General features: G+C 39.0%; 1 protein-coding gene across 1 annotated transcript; it reads right to left on the bottom strand.

The window, feature by feature from the left end:
- Window positions 1-5,343: 5,343 nt before the first annotated feature.
- creb3l3l (cAMP responsive element binding protein 3-like 3 like) lies at window positions 5,344-22,444 on the bottom strand. Its single transcript, XM_057832709.1, has 10 exons — window positions 22,291-22,444; window positions 21,448-21,597; window positions 15,086-15,455; window positions 14,422-14,543; window positions 14,230-14,322; window positions 11,136-11,242; window positions 10,809-10,877; window positions 10,649-10,733; window positions 10,481-10,574; window positions 5,344-6,794 (listed from the first exon to the last, which is right to left on the bottom strand). The coding sequence occupies exons 2-10, from the start codon at window positions 21,595-21,597 to the stop codon at window positions 6,400-6,402; spliced, it is 1,485 nt and encodes a 494-aa protein (XP_057688692.1). The 5' UTR covers window positions 22,291-22,444; the 3' UTR covers window positions 5,344-6,399.
- Between the last annotated feature and the right edge of the window lie 920 nt (window positions 22,445-23,364).

The following is a 23,364-nucleotide window of genomic DNA, read 5'->3' as shown; positions in this document are numbered from 1 at the left end:
AATACGTGTATTAATGCCTCATAAACATTTTCTATTTTTCTTTTCACATTTTTTATATTTAAACGTGGTCATTGAGCATAAAAGTCTGCCCCTAGTTTAAAACATTGCAGCAGGTTGCATCAACAGAAATGATAACACTGTTTATTTATTTATTTTATTACTCGAGTATATTCTGCCCGAAACGCCAAAAACCAGTAAGCAAGCATGCAGAAAAAACAAAGAAAACACCTAATGGGGATATGTTGCAGAGATAGTGGATAGATCAGCCTTTTAACCAATTACCAGCTTTTTATTGCATGGACTATATACTTTATTCCTTTGTAGAGAGGGGATAGCTAGACTTACAACGCCACCTTCAGGCCATTCAAATATTGTGACCTTTCCTCCACACAAACTAGTCGGGGCTTGTTGCTTTGTAATCATGAGTCATATGATGCTGCTGAGTCACCTGCCTCTACTTCCCCCTTAAAAAAACAGAAGGGGGCTGATGTCATGTCTAATGCAGTACAAGTGTTGTTTACCAAGCACGGGACTTTGCTGTGGCGTGTATCTGACAAAGCAGACTTGGATGACTTTGGAGTAATAAAAAATCTTGTATCCCCCAACAACAAATGCCTAAATGTCTTTAAAATATGAACGATTATCGTAAGCAATTGAATCTTAGCCCCTCTGAAAACTGTATTTATGATTTCAAAATGTCGTTTTGGTTTGGGATATACAGTGCTGGCCAAAAGTATTCTATCCCCTGCAATTCTGTCATATAATGCTGAGTTTCTCCCAGAAAATGATTGCAATTACAAATGATTTGGTGGTAATGTCTACATTTATTTTGCTTGCAATGAAAAAACACAAAAAAAGAATGGGAAAAATAATAATAAATGATTATCATTTTACACAAAACTCCAAAAATGGGCAGGACAAAAGTATTGGCACCCTCAGCCATACTTGGTAGCACAACCTTTAGACAAAATAACTGCGAACAACTGCTTCCAGTATCCATCAATGAGATTTTTACAATGCTCTGCTAGAATTTTAGACCATTCTTGTTTAGCCAACTGCTCCTGGTCTCTGAGATTTGAAGGGTGCCTTCTCCAAACTGCCATTTTTAGATCTCTCCACAGGTGTTCTATGGGATTCAGGTCTGGACTCATTGCTGGCCACTTTAGAGGTCTCCAGTGCTTTCTCTCAAACCATTTTCTAGTGCTTTTTGAAGTGTGTTTTGGGGCATTGTCCTGCTGGAAGACCCAAGACCTCTTAGGGAGACCCAGCTTTCTCACACTGGGCCCAACATTATGCTGCAAAATTTGTTGGTAGTCTCTAGACTTCATAATGCCATGCACACGGTCAAGCAGTCCAGTGCCAGAGGTAGCAAAGCAACCCTAAAACATCAGGGAACCTATGCCATGTTTGACTGTGGGGACCGCGCTTTTTTCTTTGAAGGCCTCATTTTTTTCCCTGTGAACTCTATGTTGATGCCTTTTCCCAAAAAGCTCTACTTTTCTCTCATCTGACAAGAGAACATTCTTCCAAAACGTTTTTGGCTTTCTCAGGTAAGTTTTGGCAAACTCCAGCCTGGCTTTTTTATGTCTCTGGGTCACAAGTGTATCATACCATAGAGTCCCTTTTCATTCAGATATCGACGGATAGTACAGGTTGACACTGATGTACCCTCGGACTGCAGGACAGCTTGAACTTGTTTGGATGTTAGTCAAGGTATTTATCCACCATCCGCACAATCTTTCGTTGAAATCTCTCGTCAATTTTTCTTTCCCGTCTACATCTAGGCAGGTTAGCCACAGTGCCATGGGCTTTACGCTTATTGATAAAACTGCGCACAGTAGACACAGGAACATTCGGGTCTTAGGAGATGGACGTCTAGCCTTGAGATTGCCCATGGTTCCTCACAATTTTGCTTCTCAAGTCCTCAGACAATTCTTTGGTTTTCTTTCTTTTCTCCATGCTCAATATGGTACACACAAGGACACAGGATAGAGGTTGAGTCAACTTTAATCCATTTTAACTGGCTGCAAGTGTAATTTAGGTATTGCCACCACGTTATGTGCCACAGGTACGTAACAGGTGCTGTTAATTACACAAATTAGAAGAACATCACTTTTTTTTTTTCAAAGGGTGACAATACTTTTGTCCGGCCCATTTTTGGAGTTTTATGTAAAATGTAGGGCTGTCAAACGATTAAAATTTTTAATCGAGTTAATTACAGCTTAAAAATTAATTAATCGTAATTAATCGCAATTAATCGCAATTCAAACCATCTATAAAATATGCCATATTTTTCTGTAAATTATTGTTGGAATGGAAAGATAAGACAAGATGGATATATACATTCAACATGCGGTACATAAGGACTGTATTTGTTTATTATAACAATAAATCAACAAGATGGCATTAACATTATTAACATTCTGTTAAAGTGATCCAGGGATAGAAAGACTTGTAGTTCTTAAAAGATGAATATTAGTACAAGTTATAGAAATGTTATATTAAAACGCCTCTTAATGTTTTCGTTTTAATAAAATTTGTAAAATTTTCAATCAAAAAATAAACTAGTAGCCCTATTCTGTCCTCAATGTGTGTGAGTACACAAATTGACAGATAGCGAACATAAGTTCCAAAAAGAAATCAGACGGTGTGGCAAAGTTGCATGGGCTTTACTGAAGTCATCTCTTTTTGACAGGAGCACGTTTATTGTATTTTTGTAAAACTGAAAATAACAAGGCAATGTGTCAATAACTTGCATAAATCACAAAATAACATAAAATGTACACACACGTGTCCATTTGAGCAGTAGCACTAGCCAATTAGCTCACAAGCATCTAACAATGTAACTGCATTTCACCATATATGTGAACAAATTCAAATACACATCATCAATAACTATCTAATGCTCATGAATATAAACAAAGGAGGAATATAACTCACAAGCGATGCATGTATTAGACACAAACAGTGTGATGGGGCTATGAGAACTGCCACTGAATACTGGATGCGGACGTTAGCTGGTCTGAATAGTAGTGTTGTATCGGTCGCGAACGATTCGTTCTTTTTGAACGAATTGTTTGGGTGAACGAGACCGAACTAATCACCATCTGCACTGATTCGTTCTATGAAGTTGGTGGCGCTTGTTCGCTGCGTGGGAGGGCGTTGAGCAAGCGGCAGCGTCTTCTGACATCGCACACGACCAATCAGACGCCAGCCTCATCGCGGGCAGGGGAGGGAGCGGAAACAGAATCATGGCGTATGTCACTCATTTCCACGTGTGGCCAATAAGCAGCCAGCGTGCAGGCAGGGGGGAAAGACTGAGTTTTGTCACTTCCCGTTCAGTGATTCGGTCCTCCGGTTCCTGACCTGGCTTGCTGCTAACTTGACTTTCCAGTAATGACTATGCGGTGAACGAGTCATAAAATGAAAGGAAACGACTTTGTCACATATTTGTTAACGTGGAGCCTATCAAATGCTGCTCAAAAAGACAAAAACACCACACAAATCTAGCGAGCATGGTTTAGTGTTCTACTTTTCTCAACAGACTCGGGACTGTGCCTATGACGATATACTATCAAATTTACAGTAATTTAAAACACGCGTAGCTGCGAGGCAAGCAAAACCTGAGCTGCGGTCGCGTGACGGCAGTGAAGCGGGCAGAGAACTGTCACTATATGGAGGCTTCATGGCAGCGATATGTACCTCATATGTGCACAGAAAAAAAATAATATTTAGTATGATCACCATAATACTGATTTGCAATGAAACTGTATATACATGTCAATTTTTTCCGAGTGTTTTTTTTTTTTTTTTTTCGTGTCAGAGGGTGTCGGTTGGTTTGACAAATTATGTCAATCCGTCCATCAGGTGCTACTCAAGCGCCCCAAAAACAAAGCGCGCGGACACGGGAGATGTCGCAATATGTCTACATTTTTCTTAACAGACTAATGAGAGTAGAAAGGCGAAATCATAAAGCAAACAATTATTTCTCGTCAGCATTTGACGATCTGAGATGCGGGGACGACAGGGGAGCTGACCGGATTATTTTATTTATTAATACCAGTGCAAAAATTCAAAACGATCATCTTAATAATAAAAAACAAAAATACAACAGAGCGAGAGGTTAATATGATGTGTTGGCCGTTCCATAATTAGAAATTAAACTTTCGATTTATTTTTATTTTCGTGACAGCAGGCATGCCGCGTTGGCTGTTAGCAGCAGCATTGTATATGTGAGCAAGATCATGCTAAAGAAAGTCCGTGCGCCCCCGACCCCAAACCCCGACTTCCCCCTCAAAAGGAAAATGTTTAACCGTGTCCTAATTCGAAATGCAAGCACGAGCCATGACTTTGAGCCCATAGAACTAGGACAGACGACGCGGAAGTTCTCCCTCGCTTTTACAGCAGCGGGAGGGAGACGAGGCTGTCTCTGAGAGCAGAATGATATCGCCTGTCACTCATTTCTGAAACTACGACGAGTGGTCAATGTGCAAGAGAGGGAGGGACCAAGCAATGTCACTTCCCGTTCAGTTATACTGCGAAGCGGTCTTTGGTGATTCGTTCGGCAACGTCACTTCCCGTTCACTAACCGAACGATTCATTTGGGTGGGGAGGGAGATGAGGGGGGCGAACGATTCGTTGAACGATTCGTTTGAACGAATCGTTTTACTGAACGAACCGGAATGGATTCGTTTACTCAAGTGAACGACAGATCCCGTCACTACTGAATAGCACTGTCTATTAGTGTGAGTTCGCGTCGACATATATAATCACGTCAGAAAAGCGCGCCGAAACCCAAATAATCAGCTGCACTGAATCGACAGCAGAAGGCGACATTACGCCACATAACATATGCAAGTCACACCCAAGCGCCAGCAGAGGGCGGAAAAACTCCATAAAACACAATTAACAAGTTGGCCTTTCACTGTACAGACATTTAAATCTATCTGAGCGGGCCTAGTGCGTTAATTGCGTCAAATATTTTAACGTGATTAATTTAAAAAAATAATCAACGCCCGTTAACGCGATTATTTTGACAGCCCTAGTAAAATGATCATGTTTTAATTTTGTCCCATTCTCTTTTGTTTTTTTTCCATTGCAAGCAAAATAAATGAATACATTACTACGAAAGCATTTGTAACTGCAATCATTTTCTAGGAGAAATTGAACATTATCTGACAGACTTGCAGGGGTGCCAATACTTTCGGCAAGCACTGGCAGATAAATTGCATGTCCAGGGAGTAGTTTTTTTCCTTATGTGTGGCCTTTTACATTTTTTTTTTTTAAATCCATGTTAAAAGTTGTGCCTGTGTGGAAAGCTTGTGAGCGTTAAGAGCCAAAAAGGACTGTCAAGGTACATAAAAACTTTATTACCGTAACATAAAGATTCAATGTACAGAAAAGTTACAATCATTTTCATATTTACATTCCATTTTTCTGAAATCAGTGCCTTTCCCCTATTCACAAATAAAATCTCATCAGCTCATAATACAGTATACATGCCATTACTATTTACAGTAACATAGAAATATACTAAAAATGCTTGACAGACATTTTGGGTATTGTTAGAGAACTGCAAAACATTTTTAATTGGCAACATTTTTCTTTGTACATAATCAAGAATGCAATTAGGACGTGTATATAAAAAGGATGGCTCTGCATCTTAACAGGTATCGTATGGGGGGGACATCACATGACACTCAAAAAAAAAAAAAACCCCTTGCTACAAGGGAAACACTTAACAAGTCATCTATTGTACATGGCCAAATGCCCTGCAATGGCTTTGTGGTGCAAATGAGACAAATCACTTTAATTAAGCAGCCTAATCTTCTATCAAGCAATGAATGATGAAAGGTAGTTAAGCATTTTAAGTTTGGGTGTATCTTTGACCTATTTAACACCGTCGTTATTTTTGCTTTGTATGGAGATTGGGCCTATAAAATACATGCATGTACTTAAATTTGTTCAAGACTGAGAATGGCCATTTCAATTTTTATAACATGATTGGATAAGTGCAAATCTAGTAACAGTAGTTTATAAGAAGGCTGAACTTCCCTTTTATATAAGTGGAGTAGCACCCCTAAAGTTGAATTGTGATAAATTCAACAACATTGGTTGACTTAGAAGCAGTTAAAATATTATATATATTACTGTATCGGGAAATATATTTAGGAAACTACTGCAATTTGGTGTGGCGTATCTTTTTGGAAATAACTTACATTTTCTTGTCCAAAAAATATTTGTGAACCAAACTACAAATTGTACTACTATTGACTATAAAAACTTTGTTTGGGAGGGAGCGGCGGTTTTGCCATTTCCATGTTTGTGTCCCAATGTAGTTTTCCCTCAAGTACAAACAGTATATTATAGCTCCATCTGGTGGTCATATACACAACCACGCTACATCTCATCTGAACGGTGCTGCTGTAATATAACAGACGGAGGATTCCGGTCTATCCACGTTGCCTTGGACCCTGGGACCTCATACGACACAGCGTCCACCGCTACAGGATCTTGGGAGGCTTCTTGTGAGCCCCCCGGTGTCACCTCTCCCACCTGCGGTGCAGCGGGGAAATCGGTCGAAGAGTTGCCATTGATGGCTGTCTCTGAGTCGGGCTGCTCCACGCGCTGGTAGTCGGGGGTATGATTCTTATTACTGGCTGCAAAAACTGCATCGATGTTCTCCAGTTCAGCTTGGGGAAGCAGGTGAAGATCTGGCTCATCGTCTTCGGGTTCCAGGTAGGGAACTGCGTCGGTGCTCTCTGACGGCAGCGAGCGCAAAGTTCGGGAAATGACTGTGATTGTCAATAAAGAAAACAGAAACCGGAGGATGGTTACTAGAAAGTTCTGAAAGTTTTTTTTTTTTTTTTATGACAAATACACTGACGCCAGATGCAATCAAATGTTTTCCTTTTCTTTGTGATGATAACATTGTGTCTCATTTTTTATGTGATGCATTGGTAATTGTTTTTCCTCTAAAATGTTTCAAAGGAGCACAACAGTGTTTCGTTTGCGTATAAATGACATCAGCAAAACCAGGACCAATCATAACAGTGAACCCACTACATACTGCGTATGTTAGTAAGTTAGGAAAAGCACATCCCCACTTTGAAATGTCCTACAACCTTATCATATAATGGAGGAGATCGACTTCCAACTTTTCTTGTCAATTAGTGAGGAAAGTACAATAATAGAACATTTTTAATGTAATACTATACAAGAGAAGTTTAAAATTGTTATACAAGGAACTTTAAAAACTGTTGTAGATAACTTAATTTTATCATATGAAAAATCTTCTATTAAGCTCCAAGTATCTACAAATATTCACAAGTAGATTAAAATGAACGTAGGAGTCATGTAATACAATACAAGAGAAGTTTTAAATTGTTATACAAGGAACTTTAAAAACTGTTGTAGATAATTTTATCATATGAAAAATCATCTATTAAGCTCCAAGGATCTACAAATATTCACAAGTAGATTAAAATGAACGTTGGAGTCACACGCATACGTTTTATTTTTATGAATTGTTTACACAGTGAATGACCAGTGGTCATGAGCCACTTGTTCAAAGTTACAATTAATCAAAGCATTTTTAAGCATGAAAATTCATGTAATAAAAGACTAAGTGGATAGGTTATCCATCTGATTATCGAAATCTGATCAATTTAGAAATAGCTACTGTAATTTTTGGACTATAAGCCGCTACTTTTTTCCCCTCATTTTGAGTCCTGCGGCTCATAGTCCAGTGCGGCTTATTTGTTGTTTTATTGGGTTATGTAACACTTTATTTGACAGCGGCGTTATAAGACTGCCATAAGACCGTCATAATTATGACATGACACTATCATGGGCATTAATGAATGAGACTGCCATAAGACCGTCATAATTATGACATGACACTATCATGGGCATTAATGAATGCTTATGACTGATGTAATTCAGTGCCATCTGGAAAATTATGTCACTAACTCCATTTATGTCCAGCTCAGATCTTTTACATACATTCTAAAGTGAATTAATGTATTTGTCGGATGACACAAAATGACATCTGCCATAAGCATTCATTAATGCTCATGGCAGTGTACTGTCATGTCATAACTATGATGGGACAGTCTTATGACAACCTTATGGCGCCAATGTCAAATAAAGTCTTACCAAATACCATAACTAGCAATTAATGAAACAACTGGAACAGTAACTGAAGAAATAATTAGCACAGAACATGACTTTTAATTGTTATTTACATCTGTATCGCTACAATGCATGCTAGGAAGTAGAGGTGTGCGAAATTTCCGATTCTTTGATTATTCGCAATCCGGCCGTGGAAGATTCGAGAACGATTCACCAACATCCAAATTCCCATTATTGAAATATGTCAAGTAAACCGGAACCAAAACACAGTCAGCGCAGTCTTCAGGACGCAATGAGGTACGGACCGCATTGCGTCCAGAGAGTAAACATCATGCTTGTCATTACCGGGGTAATGACAATGCTTAAGTCACAGCTCTGGCTCAACTCATGCCACTAGACAGAAAAAAAAACAATACCCGACTGCTGCCGACAGCCGCTACAAACTACGTCCACATCATGCTACGGTAGATAATAGGTATCATATGTATATAGAACTAGATGCAAAATGACAAACTCGACGGTGTTAGCAGCACATGTATTGAAAACTAGATGCGAAATGACAGACTTGCCGGCGTTAGTAAACAGCCGCCATCTTAAAGCAGGAGACTTCCCTAGAAGGCTGTTGTAGCAAACAGTCCAAGCAAACCTAATTAACTTTTTTATCTAAAATACTCCTAAATCGGCAAAATCTTGACTTGAATCTATCTATAAAATAATTTTAAAACTTTCACGTAATTTTAACAACTTTAACGATTGATTAACAACATTAAGTATTTTATTTACTGTTTTGAAATTTTAACTTGATACTGAAATAGTCGTTTATTTAAGCCTGAGAGGCTTTTTGTACAATTTTTGTAACCAATGTACGAAACATTAAAAGCAGCGAATAGCTTGGGGGGTTTGTGGGTGTCCTCAATAATCGATTTATAATCAAATCGTAGCCTCTGAATCGTAATCGAATCGTTCGGTGCCCAAAGATTCCCACGTCTACTAAGAAGCATGTTGGACGACAACAGTGTTTACAGCAGGTGGCAGCAAAGGTTGACTGTCTCCTCCAAGGGAGCAGTGATGGCCAAATGAAGCTTTTTCAAGCAATTATAGTGGTTCATTTGGTCTTATGACAGTCTCATGATGCCGCTGTCAACGTGTTACTGGTTAATAATATTTTGTTGTAAATATCCCATAAGACAGTGAGAACAGCTGCGGCTTATAGTCCGGTGCATCTAATCTAAGAACAAATGCCGTTTTCGTGTCAAATTTGGTGGGTGGCCCGTTAAGAGTCTGAACATTAAGATCTCATTTATAAAAATATGTATTTTTATTACAATTTTATTCATTTTTATTTTCTTATGTTAAAACAGTTCAGGTTCAATGTTTAGTCATATTGGAAGTTGGAAAAAAATTTTTCTCATAAATATATACAGTGGTACCTCTACATACGAAGTTAATTCGCTCCAGGACCTTGTTTGTAAATCGAAATGGTCATATGTCTAGCAGGATTTTCCCATTAGAATACATTATAATTCCATTAATTCGTTCCACAACCCCAAAAACTTACACTAAATCCTTAATAAATACTGCTGGTACTATTACAAATGGCAATTACACATAGCAAAGCAAATAAATTATGAATAAAAAAAACGGGATAGTAATATAATAATAATTCCTGTAATAATGTAATGAATGAATCGGGTTCTAATGTGGCAGACATTTTTGGCTGTATGTGAACCCCCCAACCCCCCATGTGGCTGATATGGCTGAGAGAGGGAGCGATGAGGTTTTGAGTTACTTTCACTTTCAATGTTTTACTTGAGAAAACCGTCAACTCAGGCCTACAGTAGGCATTTTGTGTTGGATAAGTTCTGAAATAAATGATTAAAACCTGACGAAGCTGGCGATTTCTTTGGCGATGTTACCACAATAATAATTGTCAACTTATAAAGACTGGCGAACGGTGGTCGGAGGAAGACCGTGGATATGTATTGTTGAGCCAGTTCACAGATGCGCACCCCTTGCTCATTTTTTTCCATAATTTGCATCTTCATTTCAAAGGTAAGCGTCACCCTTTTCCTTGTTTCACCACCTGTACCAACCTTTTTGAAACCTGTGTTGATTATTTTACACAAGAAAAATCCTCCGTGCGGTCGTCTGTGGTAGTGTCATGTCGTCGTATTTCGAGCATGTCGTCGAATATAGAAACAAATGGCGAGTCAAATTTTACATCGGATGTCGAAAAGATCGTGTGTCGAAGCGATCGTATGTTGAGGTACCACTGTATTTGTTTCTGCCGTGTTTATTTCATGACCCTGATAATGGCATAAGGCAAGTTTAGTTGGAGAGCACTTACTGGAAGAAGGGAGGTAGAGTTCCTTCTTGTCCGTTTTGCTGCCAAATGGATTGACAGACGGGAAGATGATGAGACAAAAAGACAGCAGGAACACCTGGAGGGTGGAAAGTATACCGGATGAAGAAAAAGGAAAGTAAAACATAGAAATGATGAGAAACTTCCTCTCACCATGACACATGTGCTTGTCGTGCTGGACTTCAAGGTAGACATCTTCACCACTGCCTGCAGTTTCCTCAGCTGCTCAATTAAAGAGCTGTGAGGAAGAACATGGAGTGAATTCGTGTTACTTTTTAACAATGTGACACAGCGCATCATCAAGGATTCTTACATGTTCTGCTTCTGCAGCAATTGTACTTTCTTCTGCAGCTCCACATTGTGTGCGGTGCAGACGGCGACCCTGAGAAAAACAGAGGTTTCAGTCATTTAATCATGATCAAGTTAACAACTAGCAGAAAATCCCTTTTTAAAAGATCACAGCAGTCTGATGCTAAATAGTATTATTTGATTTGCAAATTAATGACATTCCCTCCAGTGAGCGAGTAATACCATTCACCTGAAAGCCCATCATTGTCTAGGGATAGCAAGGCTTTGAAGCTCATTGCTTGTCACTGTCTCAGTCTTATGTACAAGCAAGACAAGAACTAGTTATTCTCACCTGTTCTCCAAGCCGTCAACGTAAACCTTCTTCTTTTTGCGACTCTCCTGAGCGGACTGCTTGTTACGAATCTTCCTCCTTATTCGCTTCAGGGTCCTCTCTTCAGCCTGCGTACAAAACATGATAGGATGCTCAGTAAAACCATCAAGTTATTTAGAGTGGGATGCAAACATCAAATTTTGTTTTATATTCATGGCCAGCAAGTGTTTTTAATACAAATAGTGTTTACGATAATAATTTCATCCTTTCAACTGCATCGAATAATGCAGTAAAATGAGGAAATAAAATGACACCTCGAGTTTGTTCTTTCATACTGATTGGCTGCCAGTGACAGTGATGGAATCACAGTTAAAACAGATTGAATTTCTATGGCTGTCACTGGCAGCCAATGAGTTAATAGGCCCTGCGAACAAGAGCATCACAGTACTGTGAGCAGGGTCCCTTTTGTTATTGATGTGTGATGAGCTTTGTGTGATTTTAGTAAAGTTCCAAAAGACAGCACTGAGGGCATGGCTACAAATTAGGCCTGAACGATATATCGTTTAAACATCGCCATCGCGATGTGCGCATGTGCAATAGTGCCATCGCAAGGACGTGCGATAGTTTTTTCATTTCATTTTTTTTAATCCACAAACGTTTGTTTTGAGGAAGGAGAGGGAAGGAGAGCGCACAGCTTCTCTTTCCCTCCAGCAAGTCATCGGCTCCTCCCCCTCCCCCTGCGACAGCGGAGTGGAGGGAGGAGGGGCCGAACAGCAGAGCGGAGGGAGGAGGGCCCGTTCTCAAAGTGAAAGCAAGCAAGCAACACGTTGGAGGAGCAAGGAAGACTGTATCCAAAAGGAGTTTTGGATGTATTTTGGCAAGAACAAGACTATAAGGGACAAAAAACAGCCCTGTCGACAGTGCCTCGCCGTGGTTCCCCTCAACAAGAAGTAATCTGTCAAACATGTGGGACCATTTAAAACGCAGGTATCTATGCATTCCTGCGACGAGCTTCCCATCAGAGGCTTTTTAGCACAGGTGGGAACATTGTTACGTGCCAACGTTCTTGTCTCAAGCCTGCTATAGTGGATAAACTAATAGTCTTGGCCAAAAACCTATGAGACCCAGTTGAGAATTGCTGACAAATACATAACACAGCTGCAGGAATGTCTTTTCTTCTTTTTATTCATGTGACAGCTATCAGGAAGGCAGGAAATTTGGGAGTTAAAATGGTTCTGTTATTCATCACAGTTATTTGCAGTTATTCAGTTCAATTATTTACAAGTTCAATTGAGTTTCTGTTTCTTTTATATTTAAATTTATTGTAAATCGTATTTTTCAAATAACTATATATAGTACAGCTGCACATAAAGTTTTGATACTTAATATTTTTGTTGAAATATTTTTACAACTTTGTTGCCGTTTTGCAGTTTTATATTGTTATATTTTGTGTAAACAACTCAGGGGACTAATGCACTTGCACTTTTATTAGTCAGATTTAATATTTAAGTTCAAATATGTTGACAACTTTGTTGTTTTACTGAGGTTTTTATTTATTGTTATAGTTTGTGAACAACTCTTTTATTTGTCATATTTAATATTTTTGTTCAAATGTGTTGACAACTATGTTGTTTTACTGAGGTTTTTATTTATTGTTATAGTTTGTGAACAACTCTTTTATTTGTCATATTTAATATTTTTGTTCAAATGTGTTGACAACTATGTTGTTATTTTACAGAAGTTTTTATTTATTGTTATATTTTGTCAAAAACTTAGGGGACTAATGCTCCTGCTCTTTTATTTATCATTTAATGTATTTGCTGCTGTTGAAGTGTAAAATATTGTGTTCAATAAATGATCTATTTTGTGCAGACATGGCTTCCTGGATCCCTTCATACAGCAATCTTCATCATTCACAAATGAAACGGTATTATATGAATACACTGTGGTCACGGTGTGTTATGTAAAGTATTTCCAAACAGCTTTTCAAGTCATTTAGTGAAAATTTCTTTAAAAAAGATATATATATATATATTTTAATATCGCAATATAATATCGCAATACAGTGGTACCTCTACATACGATCACTTCGACACACGATCTTTTCGACATCCGACGTAAAATTTGAGCCGCCATTTGTTTCTACATCCGACGAGTTGCTCGAAAAACGACGACATGACAGCACTGCAAACGAACGCACGGTGGATTTTCTTGTGTGAGAAATCAACACAGTTTTCAAAAAAAGTTGATACAGTTGGAGAAACAAGGAAAAAAGTGATGCTTACCTTTGAAATGAAGATGCAAGTTATAGAAAAATATGAGCTTGGGGTGCGCGTCCCTGAACTGGCTCAACAATACAGCTCCATGGTCCTCTTCCGACCACCGTTCGCCACTATTTATAAGTTAAGGTGACAATTATTATCGGTGGTAACATTGCCAAGGAAATCGCCAGCTTCGTCACGTTTTTATCATTTATTTAAGAACTTATCCAACACAAAACGCCCATTGTCTTAAGCAGTTGACTGCTCTCAAGAAAACGAAAGTATTATCTCTACCGCACCGACCTATCTCACTGAGACGTCAGCTTCGCGGTGCGTTCAGGGACAGTAAAAAGTGTCCGCCATATTAGAATCCGATTCGTTACATTATTTACAGGAATAATTATTAATTATTCTTCTTATTATTATATTATTCTGAATTATTTATTTATAACTTATTTGTTTTTCTATGTTTAATTGCCATTTGTAACAGTGCCAGCAGTATTTATTAAGAATTTAGTGTATGTTTTTAGGCTTTGGAACGAATTAATGGAATTATAATGTATTCCTATGGGAAAATCCTGCTCGACATACGACCATTTCGACTTACAAACAAGGTCCTGGAACGAATTAAATTCGTATGTAGAGGTACCACTGTATATTGCAAACCTCAAAAAAATCGCAACAATAGTTTTTTCCAATATCGTTCAGGCCTACTACAAATCCATTGTTTTATCTGAATTTAAGAATATGGAAGGAAAGAAGTATAATTAATCTGTCACCAAAACTAATTATGAGGTGGCTTCAGATTCCACATCCCTGCTCACAATCATACAGTATTTATCCACTAAGGTTACCTTTGTAAGAGGCATATTTGTGGGAATTGTTGCGCCCTCTTTGGCTAAAAGCCGCTTCTCCTCCTCAGAGAGCACAATCTCCTTAAAGTCGAACTGAAAAGCAGTGACAATAATAGTTTTTGCAAGTTGTCTTACATTTGCAAACATGGTATGAATCTTTTTTTTTTTTTTTTTTTTTTTTAATGGACCCACCTGTTCTGTGTTGTCGTGCTGCACTGCCTCCAGCGTTGAGTCCTCAATGGCCAGTGTACAAGGCAACTCACTGGCATAATCACTGACAAAGTCATTCGCCATTTCCTCAGTAACCAGATTATCTGTGGTGGTTATTAAAGAGACGTATCATGAAAATTAACATCTGAAAAAAGAACTACCAAGTTATTCAACTGACTTGCGTTCCAAGTGCTGTACACAAATAAAACTTACTAATGACTCTAACAAGCTGTAGTATTCGAGCCAAAAATTGGGCATTAGGCCTCACACAATACTCTGGAAAATGACTTTCCACAGAATTCCCATAGGTACAAATCTGAGTATCATTGGTTGATCACTCATATGTGCCCTGCGACCAATCCAGGGTATGCCCCATCTCTCCTCCAAGGTCAACTTGGTGAGCTTGAAGTTCACCCATGACGCCAATATAGAGGAAATGCATACAAGATGGATGGATGGCAGCAACCCGCAGAGGGCACAGTTAGGTTTCAACCTAAAGAGGCAGCAGTAATAAAGTGTAGGCCTACCACTAGTTAAGGGTCTTAGGCCTGGACTGTTTTAAACTAAAATGTGAGTTTAATGCCTGCCTGATCAGTCTTGTTGATATGATGATGATAGAAAGTAATTATTCAATATTGGCACATACCCAGATCAATGAAGATATCTGTATCAGGCTTCTCTGCCCAAACACTTTGCAGCAGATCCATGTCCTCGCTTCTGCCTCTGGTCAAAGAGTAGCTGTGATCCGCCTGAACTCTCAAAGCCTCCGGGCTCTCTGCTTGCAGCTCATCAGCGACGAAGACAGGGTCGGAGCATGCTGGGCTCGGATTGGAGTAGTTGGGACTGTGCGAGAAATCGATGTCGCCGCTCTCGGGGCTCGGGCAACCCAAGGGGGTGCCGTTTTCGACGCGGCCTGCGTTGCTGCTGTAGTCGGAGATGCCGCTGTCGCTGCCCATTGGGGAGTGTGAAGGACTAAGTGTCTCCATGTTGTCCCCTTCCTGCAACAAGCTGAGCACCTGAGCCCAAAGAGGAACTGTTCAAAAATGTAATACTTCATAAATCACTTCTTAGTTGAGCTCCATGTTTTGCACGAGCACAATAATGTGTCTACATATAGGACTGTGCCGTGCATCATGTAACGAAAAACCCAAACGAGCAATATAAACCGATAGAACGGTACACTGACATTGAGACGTTGCTTTAAGTAACAGAAACTCAATTGTAAAAAATCTAATTAATACAAAAAACAGATATTTAAGTGTAATCAATTATAGTCTGGGAAAAGGGAACAGGATTGTGTTTGTAGATAGATACCGTCACCTAGTGGCGTTTTACAAGTACTGTATAAGCCCTAGTCACAGTGATGTCACTCAACTTCCGGAGTGTATCTTCAGTATTCAATGGAGGGAAAAAAAAACATTTATCAGTCATTTAAGTCATTTAAATTTGAAAGGTACTAGTTAACATTAATACTTTTTTTCTGTCTTGATAATGTTACCTTGTCTTTTATGCGTTACCATTTGGAAAATACTTTAAATTCACCTTTAGATGTATGCTATAAACCAATGCTAGTAATGTTGTCGTCTGCCTGTGTGTATCACAGCCTTATTTTGTTATTAAAAGTATTATTTTAGAATAATGATAGAATGATAGAACAATTGAATGGTGATAGAATCATCCAAACTAACCGTAACAAAGGATTTCTTGTGTTATCGTTTTATCTTATATGTCTGACTGCACATCATGTTGGATACATTTCTGTTGGTGGCTTTAAACCTTTCATATTAAGATCCATTATGTATTTGACATTTGATTAGACGCATCGTGATTGATGATACATTGATATTAAAAGGAAATACATTACGAAGTGAGGCTTAACACACAGCTCATTCATGCTATTTTGCTTAGTTTTGCTTACTTTAAAGTTACTTTGCTTCCATTCCCACCTCAGAAATTTTTAATATAGTTAAATTTGAAATATATCTACTGTAATGACTGGTATTATCTGTTCCACCCGCAATGGTTGATGGATAGTTGTGCAACCACAGGGGTCGCGTTAACCGAATATTTTCCGTCGTTGACCGGTTTTTTAAAACGGTGACGGAAAAAACTGAAGTCCATCCGTCATTTTGACGGGTTGCAATTCACACCCCAGACCACAGGGTGGCGAGTGAGCATATCAATTAGCTATTGTCTCTCTTGATGCATGATTGGCGTTGGCCTTACTCGGAAAAATGTCAAGGCAACTGAGCGTCCGAACTAAGGCTACGTTAATACTACAGGTCTTAATGCACGAATCAGATTTTTTCGTGTTTTTCCGACTCGAGTGAGGCATTAACTTGACGGTCTGAACGTGACAAGTCACATAGAACGTGACCATTTCAAATCCGATCTGGGTCACTTTCGTATGTGGTCTAAATCCGATCTGGGCTACATTTTTCGCGTCGGTCTGTACTGTCCAGTCCCGCAAATCGGATTTAATGCAGCAATTACGTCATCAAAAAGCAAGAGACGGTACGGTAGCTACGGTAGCGATGCAGCTGTGCGTTATTAGCGCCTAGCTTGCCTTGAACACGGCATTTTAGGAAGGGTCGGACTTGACAACAGTCATAAAAAAATAAAAATAGGTTTGAGGATAAGCCTGAGAATGATCGGTTTTCTCTCTGCTCCATATAAGCAATATTTCAACATTGCTTACACGGCCGAGAGCAGGGGCAAACTGCCCGTATGTGTGTGTGACATGCTATCGATCCATATACTTTGAATATAAGCCTAAACGGGGATTATATATGCCTGTTATTTGTGTCCTCTTTTTAACAGCAACAAGCCTATGGCTACGTTCATACTACAGGTCTTAATGCACGAATCCGATTTTTTGTCATATCTGTTTTTTTGGCGTGCCCGTTCAGACTGCCTTTGTCCATTGAGACCATTCAAGTATTACGCATGCACACTAATTCGCAGTCCGACATGCACTGAGCAAGACGACCCGCATGCGCAGAAGCATCAAAACAAATGACCATACAATCACACATGCTGGCTGTCATCCGTCATTCCAGGGATATCATATTTTGCTTATTAAAAAGAGGACACAAATAACAGGCATAAATAATCCCTATACAGGTTTATATTCAAAGTATATGGATCGATAGCATGCACGCACTGTTCGTGCATGTCACACACACATACGAGCAGTTTGCCCCGACTCTCGGCCGTGTAAGCAATGTTGAAATATTGCTTATATGGAGCAGAGAGAAAACCGATCATTCTCAGGCTTATCCTCAAACCCTTTTTTTTTTTTTTTTTTTTTTTATTAATGACTTGTCAAGTCCGACCCTTCCTAAAAAGCCGTGTTCAAGGCAAGCTAGGCGCTAATAACGCACAGCTGGTTGATGTGTGATGGCGCGGTGTGGATTCTCTGTTAAGCTTGTTCGGACAGAATATTAATTAAAGATGAATGAAAACTAAATACTATTGAATATGTCATTATTAACATTTTAAAAATTTAAGTGATGGGTAAAAATAGATTATGACCGGATTTTTATGACCCTGTCAGTCAAAATGACAGACAACGAAAAAGTCTAGCGCAACCTCTGGGCAACCATGACTGACAGTGGTGGTTGCCGTTGTTATGTTCTCTGTTATGGTCTCATACAAACTGTAATTGCATGTGTCTGCGGCTTGCAAGACGGGGGCGCGTCTGGAAATTGAGGCACGTCTCTCCTAGACATGCGACAATTATCGGTTTCAAGGTATACCGTGGTATGAAAACGTCAAGGTTTTAGAACGGCAAAAATTTTACGTCATACCGTCCCTACGTTATTAGCTATTTTTTATGTCCCAAAAATGCAGGGAGAAATCCCTTGCTTGCAGCTGCAAGGCTCAACCCTCCCCCACTGGTTGTTGCTCACTGTCAGTGTGTCAGCTGTGCTACACCATGGCTTGAGGAGGTGAAACTCCTGAACTCCCCCCATCGAAAAAAAATGAAATCGCTGGTAGGGGAATACTGCAGCGACAGAAAAGTTACAGACGGCCGCGGCTTAGAGGAAGAGGGCCACCAGACATGTAAACATGTTTGCGCAGGGTGGCTGCTGAGGAGGCAATACCCCCAATATGATTTCTCATTTATACAAAATTAAAGGTTAGTAAACACTGTCGTGAACATTTCCCTCCAGCTACGAATTAACTCCAGCGTGTTTAGTGTGTCTATCGGTGGTAAAATGTTTTTTTTTTTTTCTCTCTCTCTCTCTCTCTCTCTCTCTGATAACTGTCTGAGTAAGAGAGTGTGTACACATGTGTTTTTATGGAAAATAATTCATTAATTTTTTTTCTGATGTTAATAATGTTTAGCTGTGGCTGTGGGTTTACGCCAGGGGTGGGCAAACTATTCCACAAAGGGCCGCAGTGGGTGCGGGTTTTTGTTGAAACCCATTAACAGGACACATTTTCACCAATCTGAAGTGCAATCAGTCGATTGCAGGCAGGTGCTTCTCATTTCTGCTGAAACCTCATTGGATAAACTATTTAAACTATCTGTGCTGGGTCAGTTGGAACAAAGACCAGCACCCTCTGCGGCCCTCGAGGACCGGTTTGCCCACCCATGGTTTACGCTAACCTAAATGACTGCATTTATTTTGATTTTATTTAGAATATTTCAGTTATTTATTTATTTATTTATTTAACATTATACTCATTTTACAATTTGCTAATATGTTTTGAAATATAAAATCCTGTTTAATGGAATTTATTTTTAGCCCAGATATCTCATAATAGCACATTTTAGAGCTGTAATTGCAATACCGTGATATTTTTGCTTAAGATACAGTCAGAATCTCATACCGGCACATGCCTAGTCTGCCCATAGGTCTCATAACTATGAGGCCAGGGTTCACAAAAGACCACGTCCCAGTAGAGAAGGTTCACGTAAGCGGCTCTTAACAATGAAATTATAGCCCTATTTGTAGAAACACACCCATTTCCAAACACGCCCCCCATATTTGTATTGCTCATATTGTATTGTATTGTGGACTTCTACTCCACCCAGTGCCTCAGCAGAGCTCTAAACATCCTCAATGACTTCTCACATCCTGGTTTCCAGCTGTTCAAACTGCTCCCATCTGAGAGATGCTATAGGTGTTTAAAAGCAAGAACAAACAGACTGAGGAACAGTTTCTTTGCTAAAGCCATCTCCAACCTGAACTACCGTATGTAACACCACATCACCCAATGTCCAATATTCATTATCTGGGGCTTTGCCTTGCAAAGAACAAGATATTATTTACATGCAATATTCTATGTGCAATACTACTTACGTGCAATATTAACATATTCAACATACATATATACATATTCAATGCCTGCACTGTCAACTGCTGCTACTTCACTTCTATTCAAACATATTCTATGTGCAAAACTATTACGTGCAATATTAACGTGCAATAGTCCAATGCCTTCACTGTCAACTGCTGCTACTTCAATTATTTGCACTGCCTGAACAAAGGACTATCTCGTACACATTTTATTTTATTACATTTATTTAGATTTTATACATTTATACTTGCAAGTCACTTTTGAGATATTTACTTATTATAAAGGGAGATGCTCCACAATTTAATTGCACAACTGTATAATGACAATAAAGGGCTATTCTATTCTATATTGTAATGAGAAACTACACTTACCAATGTCACAGAAAGTACCAGTTCTGATTAAGCTTTTGAACTCATTTCGCCCTCTTTTCCATCAGAGGCAAGACAAAGAGTTTATAAAACAAAAAATGTAGACCTGATGCACAAAATAAAATCTGTTATAATCAGGGGGGCACATAAGTGGTCCGCATGCGCGCATGCGTATTGGACGTATACAAACGCGCTGGCCCTCAACGGCTTCCATACGCTTTTGTGTACCGATGGCTGACCACTGTATTTGTGGCGGACACGAGCTCATCACTTCTCAAAATGTCGGAGGCAGGCCCCACTGAGTAATTATTTCCGTGTTCCCCCAACCCCGTCAAAGGACAGACAGACAACAGAAACGTCACCGGAGCTACCGAAAAAAGGACTTTTGCTGAAAAGTGGCTGCAGGAGGTACCATGGCTAGAAGCAAATGATGCTCGCACGGATATGTGGTACAAAATTTGCTGTGAGAATCCCAATGTCGCTGATAAGAGCAGCGCATTTTATGTAGGGTCAAAGAATTTCAGCCATCCAAACTTTGAAATGCACGAAAAAAACAGCATGTGGCAATTAGGCAAACTATCGATGTCAGGCAGCACCCCACTCGCCCTATGGACAAGTGGCGGAATAAAGTTAATGAAGAGCAGCGCCATGCACTGACAAACGTGTTTTTGCTCGCATTTCACAAAGCTAAACATGCACGTTCAGAGAGTTTTTATGAGGAGGAGGACATCCCACTTTTACAAAGGCTTGGAGTTAATGTGGGAGCCGCATAATGCCATTTATTTTGAATTAGTACTGCTTTTATGTTTATTTCTTTACATTTCACTTCAAAGTAATGGCAATTTTGTTGTGCCAGTTGATGTTAATCAGGCAATAATTGTTAATATAATTAATTAAAGGTATTTGGCTCTAACTAAAGCTTGTCATAATTTTATCGCATCAGGCGGGTCGGCTCTCAAGCTCAATGAGGACCAAGTCACACTTCCACGTCCTCCTCTGAGAACCTGGGCAAAAAAAATATGTGCACCCCTGGTTATAATAATTAACCCACAGCCCAGAGAATCATATTCATTTGAATCATTAAGTGGCTACAGGCATGATGCACAAAATAAAATCTGTTATATAATAATTAACCCACAGCCCTGAGAATCATATTCATTTAATATCATTAAGTGGCTACAGTCATTTCTAAAAAAAGATAAAGAGAAAGCCTGATGCGTTGTAGGATTTGATGATATGGCGAGTGCTGACATTTTAAATGCAAAATTTTGCCTTTTCATTTTCTCGTATCAGCTCATGCATTAAAAACAACAAATTCCGAAAGCCTTACGTCACGGTCGGGGGGCCAGGAGTCAATGAGGCTACTGACGTAAGCAAAGAGCGGGTCCTCGGAAGGCCCGTCCAGGCCGTCATCAAACTGCAACCGAAGCAGTTCTGCTCCGTCCATGTCCACCTGGTCCAGGACCTCAGTGATTGACATCTAAAATTGACATAATTGCAGTGTCTATAAAGCATCATACAGCACAAATGGACATGTTGTGAAAGCTAGATAGTCAACTACATTAATTTCTCCATGAAATGATAAGAATTTAGTATGTTGGCATGGTATGTCAATATGAAGTTTCAGGAATCATCACACTGTGTTATGAAAGTAGCAAAACAACGTGTCCAAGTGGGTGTAAATATTGCATCACTCAAAATGGGCTCATCTTGGACAAAGCCCCGCCCCCTCAAAGCTTGATCACAAGATGTGCAGCAATGTCAACACAAAAGGCGAGATTTAGCATTTCATGAAATAAATACTACTGACTTAATTAAAGCGTGATTTGTTTTAACTGCGCTAGAGTGATTGCAGCTGAATGGCAATGACTCTAATGTAATGCAAAATATATATATACAGACGATTGCATTGAGCATTTGCGTTACTACACACGACCCAAAGACGAAGCAAGTGGCCAGAATGATCAAAGAGAACGCCTTTTATGTTTTTAATCATTTAAATTACAGTAACGTAATCTGAATGGAATAAATAGTAAACCATTGTCTTCATGCACTAGGGGCGTGAATTAGCATTAGCTTGACTAAAATGATGGTGTAATGGTTTCACGCTGAAATTAAACACGCAGCAACCAATTACTAACACGGAGGTGTATATAGGAATCGAATTTCTTACCACAGAAGGGAAAATGCGACCAGAATGACTGTGTCTGAATTTTGTCGTCTTTGTAACGTTTCTTGTCGGTGTGCCTCTTCCCAGTCTTTCCTGTCAGTCTGCGTTTCTTGTTCCGGTTTGACAGCAGCTTCCAACAAGACAAAAAATGCGTCATCGCTTAAAAATCTGATACGTCGTACGCAGGGCCATGTGGTCGTACGTAAATTCATACAATGCACTGTGGGAAATGAAGTCACGTGCAATTTCCGTATTCTAATTCAAATATTTTCCAATTTCAGTCGGGAAAAAAAGCCGAGATGATTCAAGTCTCAAACTAGTGTACAAAAACTCCTCGCGATGCAATTTTCAGAGCAAAGAAAAAAAAAAACCTTTTACTTTTAGTTTTTTAAATTTTTGTGTTCAACGCATTTTGTGATTTTACCATAACCGTTGAAAACTTCTTAAAGAGAAAAAAAAAGTGAAACAGTCTAATGGTTTAATGCCGGACAAATTAGTTATTTATTTATTCATTTTAAGAAAAAAATGTCATTACTTTATTGTGGCCAGTCAACGACATACTACCTAGGACAACTATCATGCGGTCTAATCAGCATCTTGATATGTCTGTGGAAAATGTTTTGGATCTTCATCTCATGAAGATGAAAAAAATTTCACCTTTATATTTTTATTCAGTGTACAAAATTGCTTTTGTGTGTGTGTGTCACAATATTCAGAAAAGCATAAGGCAGTCATTTTTAAAATAATTAAATAAAAAAAATTAAATGTAGGGACAAATAGAAGCCATTCTCATTTATAACCAGTGTTGTTAATCTTACTTTAAAAAAAAAGTAATTAGTTACAAATTACTTCTCCCAAAAAGTAATTGCGTTAGTAACTCAGTTACCTGAATGTATGAGTAATTAGTTACTTGGCAAAGTAACTGGTGATAATTTTCATGTTTTTTTTTCTTTCTTTAAAAAAAAAACAACAACAACAACAACAAAAACAGGTCACACAATGTGTAGTTTAAAGGCTTTTTGGGACAATTGGCCATAGCCCAATTCTTTACCCTAAACCTAACTAGACACAGGGGTA

This window comes from Corythoichthys intestinalis, chromosome 3 (genome assembly GCF_030265065.1).
Source record: "Corythoichthys intestinalis isolate RoL2023-P3 chromosome 3, ASM3026506v1, whole genome shotgun sequence".
Lineage (NCBI taxonomy): Eukaryota > Metazoa > Chordata > Actinopteri > Syngnathiformes > Syngnathidae > Corythoichthys > Corythoichthys intestinalis.
This window is presented reverse-complemented; position numbering and strand designations above follow the sequence as displayed.